The sequence below is a fragment of the Epinephelus moara genome, chromosome 23 (genome assembly GCF_006386435.1).
Source record: "Epinephelus moara isolate mb chromosome 23, YSFRI_EMoa_1.0, whole genome shotgun sequence".
In the NCBI taxonomy this organism is placed as follows: Eukaryota; Metazoa; Chordata; class Actinopteri; order Perciformes; family Serranidae; genus Epinephelus; species Epinephelus moara.
The window spans coordinates 24,709,599-24,723,988 of NC_065528.1; the positions used below are offsets into that span (position 1 = coordinate 24,709,599).

At 45.5% G+C, this 14,390-nt stretch overlaps 1 protein-coding gene across 3 annotated transcripts in view; it reads right to left on the minus strand.

Moving 5' to 3' along the window:
• Positions 1-2,225: 2,225 nt before the first annotated feature.
• Positions 2,226-14,390, minus strand: part of kmt2e (lysine (K)-specific methyltransferase 2E) — a 34,670-nt gene continuing 22,505 nt past the window's right edge. For 2 of the 3 annotated variants that reach the window (XM_050036731.1, XM_050036732.1), the window contains exons 13-25: positions 12,322-12,420; positions 9,197-9,268; positions 8,422-8,607; positions 7,954-8,280; positions 7,376-7,675; positions 6,943-7,093; positions 6,557-6,783; positions 6,412-6,468; positions 5,644-6,189; positions 5,072-5,340; positions 4,875-4,954; positions 4,608-4,687; positions 2,226-4,528 (exon numbers count right to left, since the gene is read on the minus strand). In XM_050036731.1, the coding sequence (XP_049892688.1) occupies positions 3,479-4,528; positions 4,608-4,687; positions 4,875-4,954; positions 5,072-5,340; positions 5,644-6,189; positions 6,412-6,468; positions 6,557-6,783; positions 6,943-7,093; positions 7,376-7,675; positions 7,954-8,280; positions 8,422-8,607; positions 9,197-9,268; positions 12,322-12,420 (3,444 nt within the window). In that variant the 3' untranslated portion in view covers positions 2,226-3,478. The remainder of the gene's footprint in view (positions 4,529-4,607; positions 4,688-4,874; positions 4,955-5,071; positions 5,341-5,643; positions 6,190-6,411; positions 6,469-6,556; positions 6,784-6,942; positions 7,094-7,375; positions 7,676-7,953; positions 8,281-8,421; positions 8,608-9,196; positions 9,269-12,321; positions 12,421-14,390) is intronic. The other variant, XM_050036733.1, reaches the window with a different exon arrangement.

Consider the following 14,390-nt stretch of genomic DNA (forward strand, 5'->3'; position numbering starts at 1 on the left):
GACATACTATACTATGACGTTTTTATCACTTTTTTCAACATACTATACTATGATGTTTTTAATCACTTTTTTCAACATACTATACTATGACGTTTTTATGACTTTTTTGGACATACTATACTATGACGTTTTTATCACTTTTTTCAACATCCTATGCTATGATGTTTTTATCACTTTTTTCAACACATTATACTATGACGTTTTTATCGCTTTTTTGGACATACTATACTATGACGTTTTTATAGCTTTTTTGGACATACTATACTATACTATGACTGTTTTATCACTTTTTTCAACATACTATGCTATGATGTTTTTATCACTTTTTTCAACACATTATACTATGACGTTTTTATAGCTTTTTTGGACATACTATGCCATACTATGACGTTTTTATCACTTTTTTTGGTCATGCTATACTATGACGTTTTTATGACTTTTTTCAGTATACTGTGCCATGTGGTTTTCATCACTTCTTTCAACATACCATACTATGACGTTTTTGTCAATTTTTTCGACATACTGTAACATGACATTTTTATAGCTTTCACCGACATACTATACTATGACGTTTTTACCACTTTTTTCGACATACTAAACTATGACGTTTTTACCACTTTTTTCGACATACTAAACTATGACGTTTTTATCAATTTTTTCGACATACTATGCTAAGATGTTATTATAGCTGTGTGTGTGTTTTCATCACATTTTTATGTTGAAAAGGCATATTATAGTAAAAAAAACTGATAAAAACTACAGTATAGTATGTTGAAAAATGTTATAGTATGGTATATGGGAAAAACTGACAAAAATATAATAATACAGTATGTCGAAGAAACTGATGAAAAATGTCATAGTATAGTATAGTATAGAAAAAGTGATAAAAACGACATATGTTGAAAAAAGTGATAAAAACGATATAGTAGTATGTCGAAAATAGTGATAGCAACGACATAGTTTAGTATGTCGAAAATATTCATGGTATAATAAATTGAAAAGTAATAAAAACGACAGTACAATATGTCGAACATAGTGACAGTATAGTATGTTGGAAAAAAGTGACAAAAAACGACATGGTGTAGTATGTAGGAAGAAATGTCCTAAAAACATCAGTGTTGTACGTCAAAAATAAATCACCAAAAACTCATATTAAAGTATGTCCTAAAAAATGTTATCACAAAAAATTGTCATATGCCATTACAAAATTATGGTATGCTATGTTATAAAAATAGTATGAAAATAAATCATGGGGAAAAAAACCATAGTATTGTATGTTATAATAAAGTCATAAAAAACTTGATAGTATGCCATAAAAATGACATTCAAAAAAGCCATAGCACATTATGAAAAAAAAAAAAAAGTTAATAAAACATTATAGTATGGCATGTTATGAAAAATTTCATTAAACAATCGCAGCATGGTGTGCATTAAAAAATGTTCCTGTATGTCAAAAAAAAGTTAAAACAAATTAACAGTATAATATGTAATGAAAATGTCATAAAAAAGTAACTGCATGTAATAAAAAATGTCATTGTAAAGCACGCCACAAAAGTCATGATAAATGTTAACAATAATAATGTTAAAGATTTGTAAAACAGAAGGAACGAGTGGGATTCCACAAGAATCCCATTTGGTGCCTACATACTAATTAAATTGACTTAATCAAATATACATATTGAACACAAGCTACAAAATGAAATACCTCAGAAAATGACTTTTTAAATAATCTTTAAGGGCTGTCTCTTGATCAATTTATCAACTGTAATACTTAAACACCAAGCGGACAGTTGTTTATGTAAAGCGTCAATGTACTTCACGTTTTTCTTATTCAAGGTTTTTCAACATTAAGTGGCAGCCATCTTGTTAAATTCGCCCTCCTGCTCTTTTCTCTCTTCTAATTTATATTCCCTTTACTTTGATATAATCTTGCCATCAGGCCCATATATGTCTGCCATGTACACACTGTTATCTTGTTCCCAGTTCTTTAAATTCAGTCAGACATATTAACAGGAAATGTTTTTTTTGTGTCATGTTAAATGAGATTGAAGTGTATTTTTTCTGCTTTTTGAGCACATTATTTTACAGCTGTACGTGTCCCTCTGGAGGACTGCCTAGGAACTGCACATGCCCACAAATTAACGACAGTAGTTTGGATATCAGTTATTACAATCCTTGAATGTTCCCCGAACCAAAATGTTCCCAGAGACACATGACTCGACAAGTTGTATAAAACTGTCATTACAGTGATTTAATATAATGAACCATGAAAATAGCCAACCAGTGCAGTGTCTGTGAGTCTCTCTCCTCCACACAAACATACACTCACACACACAAATAATAAAAAAAAGACAAAGTTGAAGAGTCCAGAGAGGAAAAAAAAAATAAAATAAAAATAATGCTACAGTCACAGAAACATTCAGCTTTGCCAAGAAGAGCGTTCATATTTACAACCATATTTCAAAATGGGATGGGAGCGAATTGTACAAGCATAGAAAAGAAAAGAAGCAAATATTTACAACCTGTTCCTGGTGAAAGCTGGAGTAACCACCTATACATTAAATTACACTTTCTACAAATAACCATTGATATTCAAAAATAAACCGCTAACGTCCTACCTGTGGGCGACACCACCCTGCCTACCTCAGAAGACTACAAGCACTCGTTACACAAAATCTCACACTTTTCTTTCATCAACCAACCACACTCTTTCACACACACACACACACACACACACACACACACACACACACACACACGCACACAGGCTGACACACACAGACACACACACACACGAGTGCGGCCTCCCAGGGGCGGTGAGGCAGGCTCCCAGAAATGGGTCTTTTCTGAATCTGCAGCGGTGAACAGATATTTGTTGTTAGACAGAGGAATAAAAAAAATAATTGTGTTTTTTTCTCTATACAAAAAGCTTTCTCTTTGCTATAATGAGCCACTAGATTAAAACAAATAAATGGTGTAGAGAGCCGACGACAGACGAGAGAGAAGAGGAAGTAAAAGGAATAACTGACAAAGGAGGAAGAGGAGGAAGGGAGGGAGGGAGGAGGGGGGGGTTATAGGCTGGAATGTCCATTGATAAACAAAGTGCGGGGCCTTACAACGGGAGTCCAAACAAGACACAGAACAGAGAGCTTTCCTCTCCATCACAGGAAGGATATATAAAAACAAACGGAGGCCAGAGAGAGAGGGTTATGAGCACCGGGGGGATCGTCCATCTTCATTTTTATACAGTTTGTCTTGAAGATCGTTTCACTGTCCTTTTTTCTAAAATTTTCTGTCCTTGTTTTTTTTTTGTGTTTTTTTTTTAAAAAGCATCCTTTCATCCCACAATCAGCTGTTTTTCCACTGGCCATGTGTTCAGGTACATAGAAAACGTATCTACAGCTTATGATACACACCCCTCTCAGGCCGAGTTCTCAGGGGGCTGCCGGAGGGAGGGGCCCGACAGCGGAGAGGGCGGTCAGTGCCACCCTGTGCTCAGGTACCCCGAGCTGTGGAAGGGGGTCGAGGACGCAGGAGCTCCACGAGTCCCAGAAGGCATCTGGGAGGCGGCGGCCTGGGCCTGGCCTTGTTGAGTCTGTTGGGGAGGAGGAGGGGGAGGTGGAGGCAGTCCAGTCTGCTGAAGGGGTGGGGGGTACGTCGATGGGGGCACTGAAGGGTTGGCGGCAGCACCTGGGTGCAGCAACGCTGGCTGAAAAGCCCCTAAGTTCTGAAAGTGGTGGGGCTGCATCGGGGCGTTGGTCGAGGGGGCGGGGGGAGGCGGAGGAGGAGGCGGAGGAGGGGTGAGCGACAGCAGGGTGCTGCCAGCAGGAGGCGGCTGCTGCTGCTGCTGCTGGGAGGTCTGACCCTGTGGGGGAGGAGGCGGAGGAGGGGCGGTGTTCAGCATGAGCTGGTGCTGCTGGATGGGAGGAGGTTGCAGGTTGACGTGCAGCAGGGTGGGGCCGGGCATCGGGTGTGGGGGTGGAGGAGGAGGAGGTGGTGGAGCGGCGGAGCTCTGATAGTGCACGCTGTGGGGAATAGTCTGCATCAGGGGCTGAGAACCAGGAGGGTACGGGGGCGTGACGGCAGGTTTGAACCCAGGGAAAGGTCCGGCCGGTGACGGGCTCTGACTGGGGAAGTACGCTGAGGACACTGGTGGTGCTGGGGGAGGAGGGGGAGGTGGTGGTGGAGCACTCTGTGTGTTATACTGGGTGAAAGGAGCGGGGCCAGTCTGCGCCTGGGGCTGGGGTTGGTTCTGAGGCTGTGTGGAGAACAGCGCCCTCTGGCTGCGGTAGGGAGAGCCCTGAGGCTGAGGCTTGGGCGAGTGGAGGAGGGAGGATCCGGGGTAGTGCACGGGCGAGGAGGGTAACGGGGTGGGATGCAGCTTGGTGGGGGTCAGAGGAGCCGGCTTAGGTCCTGCAGGCTTGCTCGGCGGCTGGCTGGTCGGATTTGGCGTCCGAGGCTGACTGTCGGCGTCTTCCTCCTTCGCTGGTCGGCTGGGAGGCTGGGCGAGGGGACCAGGAGAGCACGGCTGAGAGGGAGGAGAGAGGAAGGGGTCAAACAGGTGTTGATAACCAGCTGAGAGGCGTCAGAGCTGCTTCATGACTTACTGTGTGGGTTGGGGTCTTCTGAAGACTTGGAGACGGACAGTCTCTCAGTGCAGGTGTATCGCCACCGTCTGTCTCACCATCTGAAAAGAGGGGTAATAAAAAAAGTAAAGATGTAGATGTGAAAAATACCTCTTTGAAGAAATCATTTGATATATATGTTTCCTACCACTTCATAGTTAACAGACAGATTCGCTATCAATTCTCATCTAACTCTCGGCAACAAAACAAATTGTTTCGGTGCACTTGGTTGACAGTTACTATCCTCACCTGTGTCTTTGTCTTTGCTGAGCAGCAGAGCTCTGTGGTAGCTGCGTTCTCGGGCCTGCTCGACAGAAGTGGACGACGTCCTGAAAAGAAACACATCATCACATCTATACATCCACATATGCTAACGTACATTTAACAACTGATACTAACAACAGGTTCTTCATGTTTTAAGTATAGGTAGCTGTGGCAGTACGTACCACTGTCCCTCTCCTCCTTCCTTCTCTCCTTTCTCTCCAGGCGCCTCTGCCTCCTCACTCATCTGTGGCTCTTTCACGACGACGCTGTTGGTGTTGCAGAGAGGAGTGGGAGTGGGGGGAAGAGGAGGTTCGCTGGCGGTCTCCAGCGCAACAACGGGGAAGGCGTCCACGCTCAGAGGGGGCACGGTGGAAACAGGAGAGCTGCACTCGGTCTTGGAGCCGCTGCGACGAGCTTCGCGCTGACGTTTCCTGTATTCTAGCAGGGAAACCTGGGAAGAGGCAGAACAGGAACCTCCATGTCATTTATGGACAAAGAGCAGGTCTCACATTGAACCAGTAGAGGGCAGCATTTAGACAGCTACTGACAGAGCAGAATGAGTCAGTGCATCTCTTGAGATCATTAAACCATAACAACATCATCTTATACTGCAATTTGAACCAGGTTATTCTAGGTTTTATTAATCATCTCACTAGTTATATATATATATATATATATCATCCTCTCCTCACACACATGCAAGGATTAGAGAGCTGAACATGTCAGTAAAATGTTATCAGTACTCCTCACTCACCTTTTTCTTCTGTGGAGGATTCTGTGCCGACCCTCCTCCTTCGCCAGCGCTGTCCCCGTTCAGTGAGCGTGAGAAGCCGAGTGAGCTTCCCTCCTCGGAGCAGGGGTAAAAAAGCTGCCCCTGGCCTTCACTGAAGGGGGCCTGAGAGCCGACCAACGACCCCGTCCCCGCTGCGGACCCTGCCGCAGCCCCAGCTGCAGCCTCGGGCCTGAAGGGAGCCACCAGAGGCTCCAGGGTGTGTGAGGGGGTGAGGTCCCTTAAGTTTGAGTTGACTGGAGAGAAGTTCAGGCCAGCTGGTCCAGTCGGGCCTCTGTCTGGGCTTTTGATCCAGCCAGAAAAAGAGGAAGCACACGTTTCTGCGGACGAGGAAGCCTCGCTACCGCCCTCTACGACGACGCCATCTGCTCGGTCCTCTCCGCAGTCCACGGACTCAGCAGCTGGAGGCTGTGGACTCTCAGGAACTGAGACCTTGGCTTCTGTCGGGAGTCCGTCTGAACTGGGAGCTCTGACGCAGGGAGAGGAGACCAACGAAGGAGGACGGTCGGCCTAGGAAAAGAGGGAGGAGTCGGGATGGTCATAATAAAGGAAGTACATTAAAAAAGCTTGTAATCTCCACAATACCAGAAGTAGGATCGCCCTGCCCTCTTTACAGTCAAGCCATTTAAGAAAAGAATAAAATTTATTCGACAAATAATAACCTCTACTGATGAATCAAAACCTGCAACTACTAATAAAGTTGTTGACCTGATCGACAATTCCTTCACTCACCTCTTGCACGCTGGGTTTCCGGCTGACCTCTGGGGAGTTTTCTACTGAAGATTCACTCTGCGTAACAACAACAACAGACTCAGTCACTCTGGTTCTCTTTTACTTCATGTAACAGAATGTGCGACCTCTGTTTCGACAGCCTTACCTCCTGAAGGGCGTTAAGTGTCTGCGTTGGGGTGCTGGGTGGGGGCTCTGTGCTTGGCTCCTCGGTTCGGGGACGCGGTGGGGTAGCCAGTAAGACGGGGGTTGCGGGTGTCTCCGATTGGTCTGCCCTGGTGGGCGTGGCACAAGGGGAGCCGTACGGTGTCGAGCTCTCGGACATGCAGGCGTCTAACGGACTCAACCGGCGCTTTTTCAAAGGTGTGGGCAACTCTGTGGGAAGAAATATGGTGTGGGCTTAAAGTGAGGGTCCATCGATTATTTTCCTATATTATACATACTAGCATTAAATCTTTCGTAATGTATTGCAGTTTTAAATGTTTGAGAAATGTTTGTCTTATTCTGAAATTTGCGCCAGTGCTGGTTACCTACCTGGTAGTGAGCAGGTGCCGTTGTAGGGTAGAGGGCTGTCAGAGTCTCCGTTGATGGAGGGGCTAAGGGGACCCTCACTGGGCATGAGAAGACTCGGTCGTCTGGCTGGGCTGGTGGAGCCCTCCTCCTCTAGAGCCTGCTTCAACCATCGCTGTAAGACAGAGTAGAGGTTTGGTAACTCAGTGATGGATGAGACTTTCTCTCCTGTTAGAAGTGAAATTCCTTCAACATTGCAGAAAACTTTACAGCTAATCAAATTAGTTAAAAACTTCAGTCAGAGACATAAAACTAATGATGGATAGAAAGGTAGAGTCGACTTGGGAGAGCTTCATTATGTCTAATCTAAGGACAGATCCATGTGACTTTCCAAAACTGGCTGAATGTACATTTTTCCAAAGCCAAATGGGGATATATCTAAAGCAGGACTTTTTACCTTCTTGCAGGAGCCAGTGGTTGGCGGCGTTTCAGGCAGTTCTCTGGAGCGCCGTCTTCCTGTGGGGACTCCTGGAGTGGTGGGGCTGCGATTAACCAGGAACGGGGACGAGAAGCGGACGTAGTGTTTGGGCGTGCTGTAGACCTGCGGAGAGCAGGCCATGCCTGGGAGGGCGTTGAGCTGTGTGGCAAGTACTTCGGGGTCGCTGCTTATTCTGAGCGGCCTCTCGGGGGCCGGCTCTGGGGTCCGTACTGCGCCGCGGTCCTGCTGCTTCTCTCCCACCCACTCACTCACAAAGTGCTGTGGGGAAGAGTTCGAAAAGATTTTTAAAATTATGTGACAATCTGTAGAGTTTCCAAACATTAAATGTGTCTGATATGATGGAAATATTTGCCAATAAACTATTAAAGGGGGGTTTTCTTCAGGTACTCCGGCTTCCTCCCACAGTCAAAAGACATGCAGGTTAATTGGTGACTCTAAATTGTCCGTAGGTGTGAATGTGAGTGTGAATGGTTGTCTCTATGTGTCAGTCTGGTGATCTGTCCAGGGTGTACTGTTGTGGGTGCAGGTGAGCGTACCTTTTTAGTTTTGAAGTTCTTGCTCCCAGTGCGGTTTCTGTCGGGTGCGGGTGAGCTGCTGTGTGGAGGGCTGGTGTCCGGTGCTTGGGCGGGGATGGCCTCAGGCTCTGGTGCGGTGGGCGTCTCTCCTTCGGGGGCCTCATTGGTCAGAGGTTCCACCGACTCAGTCGGGGAGCCAGGGGCCAAGTCGGAACAGGTGCTGATGGTGCGAGCTCGCCGGCGCTGTTGGCCGATGTGCGTGCGGTTCCTTGAGAAACTTTTCCTGTTCCTTGAGCTTTTGACCTTGGCCGGCTTTAAACCTGGCTCCTCTTTCACCTCCAGAAGTGGCTACAAGAAAAACACAGTAGAGCATTTATATCTAGTAAAATCCAAAAAAATTTAGATATAGTAAAAGTTTTCCCTTTTTTTCTAGAAAAATTAATAAAAATTCAAAAGAACAGGAAGTTCTTTGTGTCTCTGTGCTCTCACCTGCATGACAGCAGGAGAATCTGCCGTCTCCGGCGTGGCTGGAGGCTCCTCCTTGATGTCACTGCGGCCCCCAACCTCCGTCTTGACGCTCCCGATTCTTTCCAGGGCCTGCTCTCTACGTTTCTCCCTCTTCTCCATCCGGGCAAAGGCTTGCAGGATGGCCTCCATCTTCCTCTCTTCTCGTGTCTGCAGAGAGATAGGCGTGGGGTTCAGAGGAGGGGTGATGGAGGGGAAAAGGAAGCAGAGACATTAGTCTATTGGACACCACTCCCCCATCGAGCCCCAGAGGTTGCGATAAAACGGGTTAATGTGTGCTACGCGGCAAAAGGCGATCTAGCTGTGCAGAGTCAAAGGAAAGTGACCCCTTACCTTCATTATGAGAGAAACAAAGAGGAGAGGAGGTCAGGCAGGAGCAACAGGAAAGATGTTGAAGACGTAAATGTAAATGAGTTTCTACAGCGCTTTACGACTTTACAATTAAACCCCGACAAACCAGGAGGCTTAATAGCTCGTCTAATGTGTTCCTATATGTATGTTTGTGCCACATATTTCCCCAGCTCTACCTCCACCACAAAACCCAAACAAACAGCTCCACCCTTTGTCAAAACACCCCCTCTGAAAACCACAAACACTCTGAAACAAACTGCTGAGAGCTCAGGCTGTAAAGACGGACAGTTAGTACGCTTGTAACTCAATCACCTCTGGGAGATTTGAGGAGTAGGGGAAGGCTGGTAGATGGGTGGAGTAGGGTTGGCTATGAATGGGTCAAGTGTACCTCCTTGTGTTTCAGTCTCTTCCAGCTGGAAGTCGCCCAGACAGGGAGATGGGACTGCTCCTCTGGGCTGGCCTGAGTGTTCAATAAAGAGACAGCCCAGTTTAGTAGAGACATGTCCCCCTAAACAAGGCCTCACAAACACTGGACAGAGCTAGACCTGGACTCTCTGATCTTCTGGTGGAGCTAAATGCGCCTGTGTCAGGTACTGTAGGTGTCTGACAGCTTGGACTTTGTAATATCCTGCTATAGAGAATATTTGTAATTATGGGACGACTTCGGGAATAAACTACTGACACCACAAAAGTGCTAAATATTTCCATCCTTATAAAAACCTCTGTTAAATCATAATACATTCTTGTTGAGGCCTCTTTTAATGGTTTTGAGCTGTCGGTGATGAAAGCAGTTGTAAGGGAAATAGGGTAAAATCTCTTCAATCCAAAACTTTGGCGTTAAATCAAACTGCGGGACACATCCACCGCGTCCAATTTGGAGCTTCAGCCCAAACACGGTGTCCATGCATTTGCTTCTACGACCCACCAACCAATCAGGACAATACACTGGCTGGCTCAACATTTTCTAAACACCATTTTTAATACAGTTCAGGACACAATAGCAGCACACACATGCACATGGGACTACTGCCAATTTGTTTTATGCTCTGCTGCCAAGAAAGCACCATCGCCTCACAGTAGCCTCACACTGGGTTCGAGCTAAGGATGCAACAGTATGAGATTATGATGCTATGTTATCGGTCTCAGACATCACAGTTGCCTGGTTTCACGTATACGCTACAACACAATCATTATTATCATTGTCAGTGTCAGTAACCCATAAAGGAATGAAAACAAGGTTGTTGTTTTTTTGGTTAAACTAACACTACTAAAATTTAAATTTAAAATTCCATTTTTTCAATGGAATTTTGAGGGAAAAAAGTCTCACTGTTGAAAATAAATAAAATAAAGGTGAGATTTTTTTTGAGTAGTTGCATTTTTTTCCCCAGTAACGTAGATAGGCAAACGGATAATCTTCAGTTTTCATACCACGGTATACCATGAAGCAGATATACTTCCGAAGCCCTAGTCCGAACCAGCAAACCTGGGGCCTTTCTCAAGTTTGCTCTAGGAAAATTAAGTTCATCTCTTTTACACCTTGCATTAAAATGCGTTTTGGGTGATTGCAATCAGATTGTGCTTGACCACATGAAAGTGCCGATGTAAATGGATCCAAAATGCACCAAGGATAGATTGTGATCCCATTGTCCAAACCACTTCTGGAGGTGGTCAGGGATGTGACCACGCTGAACACAAGGGTAAATAGATATGTTTTCAATCCACATGCAAAAATTATGTGGGCGGAAATAAGTATTTATCCAAAGCACACAACGTGACCTCATGTGACGCTGCAGCTGTTGGGCCGCACGATTGTTGCTCTCTTATCTAATGCTAACACTACCTTGGTGTCTCCTATCGTTTGTCATGTATTGTGCTGACATTAAATCAGGTGGGCCTGTTTCATCCTCTTCAGCTTCACTGTTTTATGCCAATATTGTCTCTGAAAATACAGATAAGATTATGATGTGCAGCCTATGTAGAAAAATACGGTTTTAGTCTTCTAATAGTGGATAACAGATGAGGGCAGCACCCGTTTGGACTGAGCGATCTGATCGTTACATGGACGCTGGAGACACATATTAATACTATATGTAAATGCAATCGGGTTAATCATCTCTAGATACAAGACGCATTTTAATGCAAGGTGTCAAGTGGTTCACGTGTCAGCACTGAGATTGACTGGCGACCTGTCCAGGTTGTACCCTGTCTCTCACCCAATGTCAGCTGAGGTCGGCTACAGCGTGTACAGATAATAGAGGGACCTAAAACAACTCAACTTAATTGTCCTCAAGGGTAGATGTGCCTCGCATACAAATAGAACGCAGACTTGAAGCACTACCAAACACAAAACGCCACTGATAAACAAAACTCCAGTCTCCACAGGTGACCCAGGACGATCCAGGACGCCTTTCCAAACAACACAGGCTCTTGTTTAAGTAGGCATAATATAATGCCCATACACATCACTGTTATCTCCCCCGCACCTTTGTCACAGCATGGATTTACAACACCCACATGCATCTACTACGCTTGTGATCGTCAGTTTGTGAATGCACGCTTCTTTGAGCCCGACAGCAGCAGCTCTCTCCTGGGCCACATTCCATAGAAACCAGCCTATTGGATCTCCCAAAGTCAATATGGCCCTGGCAACAAGGCTCTACCCTCCGCAGCCCCTCCTCCCCCTGCTGCCCCCACCCCCTCCTCCCCTCTCTTCAACCATCTATCCCTCTCTGGCCGATTAGCAGAACTGTATGTTGGCCAAAGATGAGTCAGCACTTTGCACCTTGGGTCCGCCGTGTGAAATGAAGCTGACTGCAGGGTAATTTCCAGAGTGTGTGTGTGTGTGTGTGTGTGTGTGTGTGTGTGTGGTGTACCATGCTCGCCTGTGTGAATGTGTGTTTGATCCCATCTCTCAGGGACACACGGCTGTTTGGCAGGAAAAAGAGTGGTTGAACCAGTAATTGGCCATTTCAAACTTCCAGCCGCAATGAAGGTGAGAGCAGAGCTGTACTCAGAGTAGAACGCACACTGGGGCACAGTTTCAGCCCGCATGACGACACAACATACTGGTTTGTTCCCACTGACAGGACATGGCGTTGTAAACAGGCACCAGAGGCCTACTAACGTCCTAATATGCTGGAGGAAAAAGTGCAACAAATGAGGGAAATAAATGCGACTGCGTAATGATAGACAAGCACAAAGCCTTGGTACTGTGAAGAAGAGGGAAGCTGAAGGAGGAGGAAAATAAAGTACTGAGCAAAACAGATACAAGGGCCATTGAGAGTGGTGGGCGCACTAGCAATAGATGAGTGATGAAGAGGAGGGTGGTTTGATGGAAGGGAGGTAGAGGACAGCTGCTCCTATCCAAGCCACAGCCCCCGTAGCAGACACATAGTTAGCTCCACACCCAGAGCAACAGGGGACAGACTTATTTTTATTTTCGCTCTTTCTGCCGGGTGGCTGCATGGCAAGTTAAAAAAAAAAAAAAAAGAGCCCCTAGCTTGGCACACTTACCATCTTCCTCCTCCTCTCTGCAATCTGCTCCTCTGACTCCATCTCTACTTCATTGCTAACGGAGGTTCTGTCTTCTAGATCCTCATATAACTCAGGATCCTGTAAGAGGAGGGGAGAGGGCGGTATGGCGCTTTATCATGGCTGATCAGTCAGTCTGGCTACAGACTAGAGGGAGACAGGTAAGAGTGGAGGAGAGGGGAGGTGAGGGAGGGAGGGGGGTAACCTGAAATATATAAGGGACGGCTTGCTTTTAGGGGTCAGTCTGTGCACAAAACACACGCGCTCCAAACGTGTCTTTGGTCTTACACAGGTCGACGGTTAATGAGTCTGCATGAGCACCTCACAGGCTGCACTGACACAGGACTTTTCCGATTGCTCCTTAGATCCGATCTTTCTGCCTGTTCACATGACCCACATCACTGTGAACCAATCTCTGCCCTGAAACGTCTCACATAAAACCAACTACATCACGTGTGTTGAAACAGCAACAAAAACCTTCACATTTGCAAGGTGGGCATTTGGGGGAAAAAATGAATGACACAGTGGTGCAAGTACTCATCTCCAGAGTGATTCCTGCGGAGGTTGAGGACAGTTCGTCACATGTTGAGGATAACGGTGAGAGGTAGAATTCGGCCGATTTCCAGTTTTGCTGGTCTCGTCTGGTGTACGAGCTTAAACCAGTTAAAAAGTAGCCTATAACCCGTGCTGACTGTGTTACGACGCTAAATCCAACTTGTACTGCTTTAGAAATAAGCAATATGACAACTTGATAAACATAATATGTTTGTTTAAATCTGAACCTACAAGTGTCTGACAGGGTTTGCGAAATTAAATAACTAAATTTCAGTTGAGGTGGGAGGGGGACAGAGCCGTGCACGTTGTGATTTTTGGGGTGACCAGACGAGACACAGCATTCTCTGGGGAAAACAAAAACAGCACGAATATGGTCATATTTTGGATTTAAAGCCGCAAAAGAAGTGTTTTTTATTTTTAAAACGTCACAATAGACGAGGGATGGCCGATTCATTGAGCTAAAAAAAGGATTTATCCACACGTCACCTTCGGAAGGAGATCACAAGGGAGCTGGTAAGCTAAATGGCCATCGCTAATGACAAGCTGGACAGTTTGCTGTATTGTATGTCACTTTCAGTAAATATCAACAAAAGTAGAAGATAACACGTTGGCTACTCACCCATCTTTTACGTGGTAGTGTCTGATTTCAGGTGCACAGCTGATGTTTGCATTGTTTGTTTACATGAAACAACAGAAGTGCATATTTAATGGATTCATTGTTGACACAGAGCGCCGATGTTAGCACACAGAGTCATTGTGTTCCACACGAGAGCGGCTGCTGAGTCCGGTGCGACTAGATGTTGTAGTACAATTCGGTATACCAGTCCAGCCCCGTGTTTGGCTTAATATCAAACTGGTCTGAAAATGATTACACCGGCAAAATAATTTTTGTTCTTTGTCTGTAGTCAACAGACAGCTCCGACACTGTGTGGTGAGAGATCCGCGCCTGCATGGTAAAGTATGACGTGAAGAAACCATGAATGTGTAAGGGGAAAACCCACACATGAATTCCAGTATGACCTTTCTCACAGCCGTCATGAGACCAGTGATTGGTTATGTATTAGAATTAGGATCCCATATGAAAGTGGCCCAGGTCTGACTGTGTCCACACTACTCTGAAAAAAAAAAAATCAGATAGAAAAGAGGATTTGGGCCGCATTTGCTTGTAATGTGAATGTAGTCACTGTTTCACTCTGAGCACACCCTCATGCTGCACCAGCACATACTTACAGCAGAACTATTTAACAGCTGACATACTGCCCTGCCTTCAGAAGGAGCGTATGGTTGTAATAGCGATGACTTATAGACCTCTTATCTTTCTGGTGGGACACCTCATCTCACCTTTCCTCCTTTCAGCTCTGACACAACTCTGCAAAATGCTTTTACATTCTGAGACGTTGAAAACCACTCTCACCTCATACAGCTTAACCTATGTGACACACAGAACTAACTTCTAAATGATCAAGCACAACACTTTCAAATCCACTTTGACAGTA